General features: G+C 40.6%; 1 protein-coding gene across 1 annotated transcript in view; it reads right to left on the bottom strand.

Moving 5' to 3' along the window:
• Positions 1–12143, bottom strand: part of LOC128057631 (ATP-binding cassette sub-family C member 4-like) — a 147638-nt gene that overhangs the window by 7466 nt on the left and 128029 nt on the right. Inside the window, exons 28-29 of the mRNA XM_052650092.1 lie at positions 10455–10627; positions 9922–10027 (exon numbers count right to left, since the gene is read on the bottom strand). Of these exons, the coding sequence (XP_052506052.1) occupies positions 9922–10027; positions 10455–10627 (279 nt within the window). The remainder of the gene's footprint in view (positions 1–9921; positions 10028–10454; positions 10628–12143) is intronic.

Consider the following 12143-nt stretch of genomic DNA (forward strand, 5'->3'; position numbering starts at 1 on the left):
ATTTCTCCAAAGAACACATACAGAAGACCAACAAGCACATGAAAAGTTGCTCCACATCACTATTTATCAGAGAAATGTTACTCAAAATCATAATTTGGTATCACTCACATGGGTCAGAATAGCCATCATTAGAGTCTACACAGAACAAATGCTGGAGAGGGTGTGGAGGAAAGGATGCACCTCCTACACTGTTGGTGGGAATATAACTTGGTGCAGCCACGATGGGAAAAAACAGTGTGGAAATTTCTGAAAAAAAATGAAAATACATATGATCTAACAACCTCAGTACTGGGCTTGTATCTAGAAAAGACAAAAACCCTAATTCAAAAGGATACATACAACAACGTTCACAGTAGCAATACTTAAAATAGCCAAAATATGGAAACAACCTAAGTGCCCATCAACAGATGACTGGTTTAAGAAAATCTGATACACACATGCACATGCACACACACACACACACACACATGCACACACACACACACACATACTTATGCACAGTGGCATATTGCTCAGACCATAATAAATGATGAAATATTGTCATTCGCACCAACACGGGTGAACCTAGAGAATCAAATTAGTGAAGTAAATCAGACAGAGAAAGACAAATATGATATCATTTGTATGTGGAACCTAAACATAATACAAACAAACCAATACATAAAACAGAAATAGACTCACAGATACAGAAAACAAACTCAGTTACCAAAGAGGAAAGGAGAGGACATATAAATTAAGATTAAGGAATCAATAGAAACAAACTACCATAAATGAAACAGATAAGCAAAATAGGTTTAATGTATAACACAGGTGACTATATCCAATATCCTGTAATTGTCTATCATTGAAAATATTGTGAAAAAATATATACATATTTAGGTGAATCACTTTGCTATACATCTGAAAATAACAAAATGTTGTAAATCAACTATATTTCATGCTTACAAACAGGAGTAACACATAGCCAAAACACATTTGAGGAACACTTAAGTAAATTTTCATTAATTTCTGAATTGATTCTGCAAACATTAATTGCACATTTAAGTGCACTGATGGCACTTTGCTAGATGCTGTGGAAGATGAAATCACATATAAGCCACAGACCCTGACCCTGGGGAGCTTGTACTGAGAGGAAAGAGAAAGAAGAAAATTTCAAATGTCTATCATGCAGGAAAAAAAGCAACAACAAGGGTTTAGGAACAGAAGAGATGACTTCTGGTCGGAGGATCTGAGGATGAGCTTCAAGGAGGAGAGAGGACAATGAATTAGACCTTGAAGAAAGGACAGGCATGAACATGCAGAAACAGGGGTGGGTGGACAGTGGTCTTTCCAGACACATGGACTGTCATGGGCCAAGTGGACTGGAGATGAGCCTGGCAGCTCCTTAAGGGCAGGGTTATAAGGCTTTCCTTGTTTGCTGTTGCATCTCAGGGCCCTGGCACTGTACATGATAAGCAACAGGCACAGAGTAGGTTGAAAGTTCAATACAAATGAAACTAAATTCAGGGCGTGACTGGGTGAATGCCCAATGGTGTGGTTTGTCAAGACTACAGGCTGAGATCAAGGGGAGGATGAGTCCAGCTGGCATGGGGAACAGCTAAGGCAGGGGATACAGGGATGACAGGATGAGGGATGTGGACCTGGAGGACCACATGCTTCAGGTTGATGGCGGTGGACAAGACGGAAAGTGAGAGGGAAAATGAGGGAGGGTCAAACCACGGTTGCAGATGAAGGCTTCAAACTCGTTTATGTCAAATATTGGAAAAGATAAAGAAGAAAAGAGAGAGAGAGGAGGGGGAGTTGAGAGGAGCAGGAGTGCAGTGCAGCCACAGATATTCCAGGGAGCTGCCCTACACATAAAGATTAAATGGAGCCACTGCAAGGTAAAATGATTTGTTTTCATTGGCAGGATGCCATCAGTGATAATGGAGTGGTTGCAGGGAAAAGTGGGGGCAGGAGAGGGTGGAAGAGAAGCCTAGTAAGAAAAGATGCCAGGAAGAGTCTTCAACATGGTGACAAACATTAAAGGGAGATCCCATTAGGGGCAAATAGAATAGGGAGGTGAAGATCTGAGTATTAGACCTTGATTTTGGCTGCCAGGTGACACAGGGAGAGTTGTCCAACCTTGGAAGTTGGGTCTCTCATACAAAGGGTCCTTGTGATTTTCTCAGGGACTGGACACTCTGAATTTTTTCTTAGTTTTGAAATAATAAATCATTCTTCTTACCCATGGAATGATGAACGCTGGGTCATGGGCACCTCCATCATTGCTCTCCCAAATCTGCTGCTTTTCCATGTAAGCACCTCCTTCATAAAGTATCTCTTTTCCCTTATTGAGCTCTCTGGTGGTGGTTTAGTTGTTTAAGCTGTGTCTGACTGTTGCGACCCCATGGACTGTAGCCCGCCAGGCTCCTCTGTCCATGGGATTTTCCAGGCAAGAATACTGGAATGGATTGCCATTTCCTTCTCCAGGAGATCTTCCCGACCCAGGAATTGAACCTGGTTCTCCTGCATTGCAGGCAGATTCTTTACCGACTGAGCTATGAGGGAAGCCTTATTGTGCTCTCCACTTCCATGTTAGTTATTTTTCTTCTAAAAACTTGAATGAAAGCTCTTAGCATGTTTTTGAAGGTGATTTCTCTTCTGAAATGTTCTAACTGTATCCATGTAGGCTTATGAAAGAAAAATTCCATGAAGGTAAAAAAACAGAATTTAAGTAAAACTCTAGTTAGGTTTGGGTTGTTTTTGTGTTTTTCAGGTGGGTATATTACATTAGGTTCTGGATTTGATTTCTCTGGGAAAAGTACTTAGCAGAGGTTTGAGCTGAGGATAAGAGGTAAAGAATATGCATAAGATTGTTTACAAATAGAAGAGGTGGAATTCGAGATTCCTATTCCTGGTTTTGGTCCTTCATCATTCATTTCCAAAGAATAATTACACAGTGAAAATGGAAAACAGAGACAGCAACACTGTTACAGCAGGTGCAGACTTTCATCTGCCTCCTGTGCTCATTCTTCCAGGGAGAATGCAGGTGATGTGAAGACTGGAGTGTGCAGAGATGCGAGGGGACAACTGTGCTCTTGGCTGAAGAGAAAACAGGTCCCAAGCACCAAGTGAATCCTAAAGACGACAGGAAGAACCCAGCTTTTAAGGCAGAGACAGTGGTGGGTATTAGGAGAAAGAGGATTTCTAATTTATCTGTCTTGCTCCACTGTTTTGGAGGCAATAAAGAAGATTAAATTAGCTGTCCCTATGACTCCATAATGTTCAATAAAATTAAATTTGAGAGAATATGTTTATAAAATAGAATTCTGAAACATTATTGGTACTTAATGAACTAAAGCAGAATAAATCCCTTTGAAGAATCAACACAAAAATGAAGTTATTAACTGAGTCGGTTGTTTCCCAACAAGTCTTTTGCTCAGTTTACTTAGAGTAAAGAAAACTATTTCAAACAGCTGAGATAAGATAAGCAAGAGGCAAAGGAGAAAGGGAAAGATATACTCATCTGAATGCAGAATTCCAAAAAATAGCTAGGAGAGATAAGAAAGCCTTCCTTGGTGATCAATACAAAGAAATAGAGGAAGACAATAGAATGGGAAAGACTAGAGATCTCTTCAAGAAAATCAAAGATAACAAGGAAACATTTCATGCAAAGATGGCCACAATAAAGGGCAAAAGTGGTATGGATCTAACAGAAGCAGAAGATATTAAGAAGAGGTGGCAAGATTACACAGAAGAACTATATAAAAAAGATCTTAATGACCCAGATAACCATGATGGTGTGATTTCTCACCTAGAGCCAGACATTGTGAAGTGCAAAGTCAAGTGGGCCTTAAGAAGCATCACTATGAGCAAAGCTTGTGGAGGTGATGGAATTCCAGCTGAGCTATTTCAAATCCTAAAAGATGATGCTGTGAAAGTGCTGCACTCAATATGCCAGCAAATTTGGAAAATTCAGCAGTAGCCACAGGACTGGAAAAGGTTTGTTTACATTCCAGTGCCAAAAATGTTCAAACTATTGCACAATGTACACATTTCACATGCTAGCAAAGTAATACTCAAAGTCGTTCAAGCTAAGCTTCAACAAGATGTGAACTGTGAACTTCTAGATGTACAAGCTGGATTTAGAAAAGGCAGAGGAACCAGAGATCAAATGGCCAACATCCTTTGGACCATAGAAAAAGCAAGAGGATTCCAGAAAAATATCACCTTCTGCTCATTGACTATGTTAAAGCCTTTGACCATGTGGATCACAACAAACTGTGGAAAATTCTTCAAGAGATGGAAATACCAGACCACCTTACCTGCCTCCTGAGAAATCTGTATGCAGGACAAGAAGCAATAGTTAGAACTGGATATGAAATAACAGACTGGTTCAAAATTGGGAAAGGTGTATGTCAAGGCTGTATATTGTCACCTTGCTTATTTAACTTCTATGCCAAGTACATCATGTGCAATGCTGGGCTGGATGAAGCACAAGCTGGAATCAAGACTGCTGGGAGAAATATCAAAAACTTCAGATATTCAGATAACACCACCCTTATGGCAGAAGGCAAAGAGGAACTAAAGAGCCTCTTGATGAAGGCAAAAGAGGAGAGTGAAATAGCTGGCTTAAAACTTAACATTCAGAAAACTAAGATCACGGCATCCAGTCCCATCACTTCATGGCAAATAGATCGGGAAACAGTGGAAACAGTGACAGATTTTATCTTCTTGGGCTCCAAAATCACTGCAGAGAGTGACTGCAGCCTTAAAATTAAAAGATACTTACTCTTTGGTAAAAAAGCTGTGACAAATCTAGACAGTGTATTAAAAAGCAGAAACATTGCGTTGCTGACGAAGATCTGTATAGTCAAAGGTATGGTTTTTCCAGTAGTCATGAATGGATGTGAGTTGGACTATGAAGAAAGCTGAGTGCTGAAGAACTCATGCTTTGGAACTGCAGTATTAGAGAAGACTTAAAAGTCCCTTGGACTACAAGGAGATCAAACCAGTCAATTCTAAAGGAAATCAACCCTGAATATTCACTGGAAGGACTGATGCTGAAGCTGAAGCTCCAATACTTTGGCCACCTGTTATGAAGAGCCAACTCATTAGAAATGGCCCTGATGCTGGGAAAGATTGAGGGAAGGAGGAACAGGGGACGACACAGGATGAGATGGCTAGGTGACATCACTGACCCAATGGACATGAGTTCAAGCAAGCCCTAAGAGATGGTGAAGGACAGGAAAGCCTAGCGTGCTGCAGTACACTGGGTCATCAGGAGTCGGAAACGACTAAGCAACTGAACAGCAACAAAACAAAACCACACCCTTTATGTGAAGAGAAAATATAATCTAAAATAAATTGAATGCACACACACACACACCATACCCTTCTGTCTTTGTGCAAATATGTTCACCAGTGCAACAAAATGTACTTTTTACAAGAAATGGCAGCCCACTCCAGTATTCTTGCCTGGAGAATCCCCATGGTCAGATGAGCCTGGCAGGCTACCATCCATGGGGTGGCACAAAAGTCAGACACAACTTAGCAACTAAACAACAACACTTTCAGCACCTAGAGCCACAGGACTTCATGGTGGCAACCCTGTCGGTCATGCCCTTCATCAGTATCTGTCATTTCTCCAGCCCCTCCCTGAAGCTGGCTGCCTGCCCTCTGCAGCATCACATTTTGCAACAGGTTGACTCGTTTCATGTCCACATTAAAGCTTTCAGAACAGACAGTCACCTGCTTTCCAGAAAGGAAAGAGGTACAGGGATCCCTTAGAGATATTGGGGGTTTACTTCCAGAACACCAGAGTATAGTGAATATCACAATAAAGTCAGTTATACAAAATTTCTGGCTTCCCAGGCTGCATAAAAGTTATGTTTAGACTACACTGTAGCCTAGTGTGCAGTAGCATTATGCCTGCGAAAACAATGTACAGACCTTAATTTAAAAAATAATTTATTGCTCATGGGCATAACCATGGGTGATTCTTGTTGATGTTTGACAGAAAACAACAAAATTCTGTAAAGCAATTATCCTTCAATTAAAAAAATTAAAATAAAATAAATTAAGCAAAATAATAATAATAAATTATTGCTAAAAAATACTAAACATCATTGGAGACTTCAGCAAGTAATACCAAAAATCACTGATCACAGACCACCATAACAAATGTAATGATAGTGAAAAAGTTTGACATATTGTGAGAATTACCAAAAGGTGACACAGACATGGAGTGAGCAAATGCTGTTGGAAAAATGGTACCTGTAGATTTTCTCGACTTGCTTCACAAACTTTTCATTAAAAACAAAACAAAACAAAAAACATTATCTGGGAACTGCAATAATACAAGGTATGCCTGTATTTCTAAAGAAAGCAATAAAAAAGAAAACTGATTCAAAAATCAAAGGTTAGAAAAGGAACACTATTTGTTATTTGTGATGATTTTTGAATTAAAAACCAACTGGTAGTCAGAAGCTCTAGAACAAAACATAAGGTTTACACCTGGGGTGGATGGAGCACAGAGGACAATCCCCAACTCTGAAGCTGGGAGATGCAAGTCCCTTAGTCCCCTAAGGTCTGATCCTGCCATTCCTACCAGAGGAATCAGCAACCACAACCAGCTCAAACCAAGATATAAACAAGTGGCTGAGTTTATATATCCTGTTGGGACCTCCCCGTGATTTTACTGATGACCTCAACCAGGCAGCCCTAAACTGAAGGTCTCCCCACACAGGAGTGGGAAGGATTCCTCCACAGTGAAGGACAAGGTCATCACGGAAAACAAGTCCAGTCATTGCAAAGGTGACAGACTTTAAAGCAAAGCCTTCCATTTCCCTTCTGCCTCCATCTTCCCTATTCACCCAGAGGCTCAGTCTCCACACCCAGAGACCAGCATTGACTCCTCTCTCCCCTCTCAGATCCCACATTGAATCCATCGCTTGGCTCCACTTCCTCATTTCCCCCAAATCCAACCATCTCACCATTTCCACTGCAGGCACCTTAGTCTCAGCCAGAGGAAGTCACAACTGTGAGAGGGAGGGAACACTTCATTTGGAGAATTGAAGACCATCAATGTGGTTTTAGCTCTGAAGGAAGAAGGGAGAAGAGTAGGGAAAAAACTAGAAAGGTGGGGAGGGACCGGAGTGTAAATTGCTTTGTTAAACCACGTTGAGGATTTGTTCAAAGACACTGACCAATTGAGAAAAACTTGAGATTATAGAAATTTACCAGGAGATAGGCCTCCCTAGTGGCTCAGATGGTAAAGAATCTCCCTGCAATGCGAGAGACCCAGGTTCAGTCTATGGGTTGGGAAGATCCTTTGGAGAAGGGAACGGCAACCCACTCCAGTATTCTTGCCTGGACAATCCCATGGACAGAGGAACCTGGTGGGCTACAGTTCATGGGGTTGCAAAGAGTTGGACATGACTGTGCAAGTAATACACACAAGAAAGTAAAGCATTAAAAAAGTTGAACATATTTTGATAACAGCAACAAAGCTGATTGGTTCAAGGGATACAGATGTTCACATCTATGGATCGGGTGCTGAGGAATAAGACTTAGAAATGACTAGAGGACATGCTTTCTAAATTCTGTCATTCCTCGCTATTTCCCTAACCAATCACACATTTCAAGGTGACAGTATTTGTAAGAATTAGATAATAAAAATAATCTGCTGTGATTAATGCTGGAATACCAAAACCCAAAAATAAAGCTGCAGGGTACATTTAGGAAAAAAGAATTTATTTGAACCGACACCTAACTGAGCTGGAGATCAAGCCATCTTTCTGTTGCTGCCTCTAAAGCCTGATAAAGGGTTTGAAACAGGTAAATTTTATAGCATCATTTATTTGTTATGGAAGAAAGATGCTTTGGGGTCAGTCTTCAAAATATACAGTGCTAAGAGGTAAGAGCAACAAAGCAACAAGGAAAAAGTAGAAATGAAAGGCTACTTTTCCAATTAGCATTCAAGAACGCAAAATGAGGGTCCAGGAATACCGGGTGCTAAAAAACATTTCTGGAATTTGAGCTACTGTCCTGTAGTCTTGAAATTTAACACAGTCCCTCTTGAAAGTTTTCAGGTGGAGTCAGCTTCCTACTGAGTTGCTCTAGTCCAGACAACTGGCTACACTGCTGGAGCCTAGAGCATCCCTTTGGTTGGCTATGCCCCACTCCTCTCGTTGGACTCCTTGGAGCTCACTTCTCTCTATGTCCATCTTGGTGAGTGAGGCTACAGGCACTGTTTCAGTGCTGACAGCCTGATATCTACTCAATGTTCCCACTGATGATCCATCTGACAATGCATGTGAAGTGGGGGAAGGGAGTGATATTTTAGAAACTGTCCGAGAAATCAAAAGAGACAGTTCCATTATCATAAGGCATAAGGAAGTTTGGATGTTATTGTTTATTATTGATCATTACCTATTTTGTGTGGACCATCAAAATACTTAAATATATCTTGCATTCTTTTGGGACTGACTTCCCTTGTGGCTCAGACAGTAAAGAATCTGTCTGCAATGCAGAAGACCTGGGTTCAATCCTTGAGTCGGGAAGATTCCCTGCAGAAGGGAATGGCTACCCACTCCAGTATTCTTGCTTGGAGAATCCCATGGACAGAGGAGCCTGGCAGGCTACAGTCCATGGGGTCACAAAGAGTCGGACATGACTGAGTGACAAACACATTCTTTTGAGATTATATGCAGCCAAAGGTTTTCCTTTGAGCCATGGTTTCTATATCATTTTGTAAAGCCACATTCTAACGTTTACTGAAACTCAGCGAGCAGCAGAGGGAAACAACAAAGAGAATATGAAAAGAGATAAGGAATAGAGGGAGGAAGGGAAAGGAGATAAGGAAGAAAATGTTAAATTACTGAGAGGAAAGAGCCAACCAAAGCTGGATGGAAGATACTGGAAAGATGTCCAGAGACCAAAGCTTGGAGCACTGCATGTGCAGTGCCTCGATCTACTGTGCAAGAGACTTGTTGGTTGTTTTAGTCTCTCAGCCTTGATTTGCCTTCCTTTCTAAACTCTCACCTGTGATGCACAGGTTGGATCCTTGCAAGTCACATTTCAGAGGCTCTTTGGCAAGCTGGCTTTTTTTAAGGTTCTGCCAGTAAGTGGGCACTAGAGGGAGACTGACAGTGGGACAGAGCTAAGGTTCTATCTGACTTGCTGGTCCTGCAGCGTCGCCTCAGCAGTGGGACCTGACTCCAGCTCCCAGCTTTTATTAGCACATGGAGAAACAGCCCCTTCCTGCTTCCTCAGCACATACGACCAGCAACTGGGCCTCTCCTTGGAGGTTTCAGCACCAACTGTAGGGCCTCTCTTCTGAGTTCTTAGGTCTAGAGATCTGTCCTAGGACATGGTAGCTGCTTCCTAAAATCATTACCCCAGTGTTTCCTTTCATTTTTCTAGCCTCCTATTCTTATGTAGCAAATTTCCTATATTAAATCCTTGCAGCTGAAATACTGTTTATCTCACGAGGTCCTTTCTTCTCATGGACTCTCTTCTGACACCAAGTGCTGAAAAATTCTGCAACCTTAGCCAACAACCTCCTGGCAATCTAAATGAAAGGTTAATATTTTGATTAAGAGAATTGAAAAATACTGAAACAACTGTGACACAGTGAAAATGACTGTGTTCTAGCCTCTTGAAATATGAAGCTACAATTTGGCTTTGGAATATTTTCATGGCTGGATATCTTAAAAATAAAAATTCAAATATGAGAATATTATATAAAATATAAGGTTATTGGATATATTATTTAATAGCACATTTTGAAAGTAAAGTTCATTGCTCGAGTTATTTGCAGGAATGAGAAGAGAAACCAAGAGAAAATTACTGGAGGTTTCTATCAAGTTTTACAAAGACGGATCAGTGCTAAATTGAATATAAGTGAAAAAAAAACTGAAATAGTGAGGGACTTACCAGTATCTGTTCACAGTCAATAACGGTGCTCAACCTGTGTGTGATGGTTAGCACAGTGCACTGGGTAAATTTCTCATGAATTTTTTTTTGTATTAACTCATCAGTTCTGAAATCAGAGAAGTTGATACACTTCATTGAAGACAGGAAAGGCAGACTAAAGAGTTAAAAATTAAAAATCAATACTTTAACATATAATCTTGTTCCTAATAAAGTAAGTATAAAATGTCTACTTAGAAATTTACTATTTTCCATAAAGTGATGGAAAATAGCCATCCCTTGAAACTGTTTAAAACTATCTGGATTGAAACTAGCGGGATTCCTAAATCCAGCTCTCTTAGGCTGCCTCACAACAATATTAATAGCATATAACTGTCTTGGTTTCTTTCTTTGTTTTCCTTTGTTTGTGATTAATATTATTAAAAGACATCTGTGGGCCAAAGAGAGCACAGAAACATTTCTCAGCATCACTAAATGTTTTCCATTTACCACATTTACTGTTTGGATTCCAGGTTTCATGGATCTCAACTCCATACCCTGGATCCACATTGGATGTGGCTTTGTCAAGAATCAATATCTGATTTTTCCTGAGAACAGTCCTGGCAAGGCACACTAGTTGTCTCTGTCCAACACTCAAGTTCAATCCCGATTCTGCTAATTCAGTATCCAATCCAATAGGAAGAGCTTTGATGGCTTCTTTAAGTTGTACCTGTGGATACAGAAAGAACAACATTTCAAAAACAAACTGCTGCAGAAGTAGAAAAGCCTCTTAGACATTAGAGCTTTGAAGTCCTCATGACTTCTTATGTATCTTACATGTACAGTCACGTGACGGGAAAAGCTGTTTCCAATTAGTGTTCACTGAGACCCAGATAATCACGATGGTGTGATTACTCATCTAGAGCCAGACATCCTGGAATGTGAAGTTAAGTGGGCCTTAGAAAGCATCACTATGAACAAAGCTAGTGGAGGTGCTGGAATTTCTATTGAGCTATTTCAAATCCTGAAAGATGATGCTGTGAAACTGTTACACTCAATATGCCAGCAAATTTGGAAAACTCAGCAGTGGCTACAGGACTGGAAAAGGTCAGTTTTCACTCCAATCCCAAAGAAAGGCAATGCCAAAGAATGCTCAAACTACCACACAATTGCACTCATCTCACATGCTAGTAAAGTACTTCTCAAAATTCTCCAAGCCAGGCTTCAGCAATACGTGAACTGTGAACTTCCTGATGTTCAAGCTGGTTTTAGAAAACGCAGAGGAACCAGAAATCTAATTGCCAACATCCGCTGGATCATGGAAAAAGCAAGAGAGTTCCAGAAAAACATCTATTTCTGTTTTATTGACTATGCCAAAGCCTTTGACTGTGCGGATCACAATAAACTGTGGAAAACTCTGAAAGAGATGGGAATACCAGACCACCTGACCTGCCTCTTGAGAAATCTACAGGCAGGTCAGGAAGCAACAGTTAGAACTGGACATGGAACAACAGACTGGTTCCAAATAGGAAAAGGAGTATGTCAAGGCTGTATATTGTCATCCTGCTTATTCAACTTCTATGCAGAGTACGTCATGAGAAACACTGGACTGGAAGAAACACAAGCTGGAATCAAGATTGCCAGGAGAAATATCAATAACCTCAGATATGCAGATGATACCACCCTATGGCAGAAAGTGAAGAAGAACTAAAGAGCCTCTTGATGAAAGTGAAAGAGGAGAGTGAAAAAGTTGGCTTAAAGCTCAACATTCAGAAAACGAAGATCATGGCATCTGGTCCCATCATTTCATGGGAAACAGATGGGGAAACAGTGGAAACAGTGTCAGACTTCATTTTTTTGGGCCCCAAAATCACTGCAGATAGTGACTGCAGATAACAAAACACCAAGGGTGAATGAGTAGCATTTTCCTGATATCCTAAATGCTGGAGCACTTCCAAGAATGTGATCCTGAGTTGTGCTCCTGATGGAGTCTAGTCCCTAGAAAGCAGGATTCTGAGTTAGGATTAAATATGGTATTGGTATTTACCAGCATAAAAGGTATACAAACTGTAAAGGGTAAGATTTGGATTGTGGTGCAAATGGTTGGGTCTTTGTTAAGACTGACATTCTAACTTTGAGGAAATAATCTCACACTCCTGAGTTGGATGACATCACATAACTAATCTGTTTTTTTCCTTTTCCTTCAGGTTGTCCATATCTGCTTCATGATGAATAAGAGTTGTAAG

This window comes from Budorcas taxicolor, chromosome 12 (assembly GCF_023091745.1).
Source record: "Budorcas taxicolor isolate Tak-1 chromosome 12, Takin1.1, whole genome shotgun sequence".
In the NCBI taxonomy this organism is placed as follows: Eukaryota; Metazoa; Chordata; class Mammalia; order Artiodactyla; family Bovidae; genus Budorcas; species Budorcas taxicolor.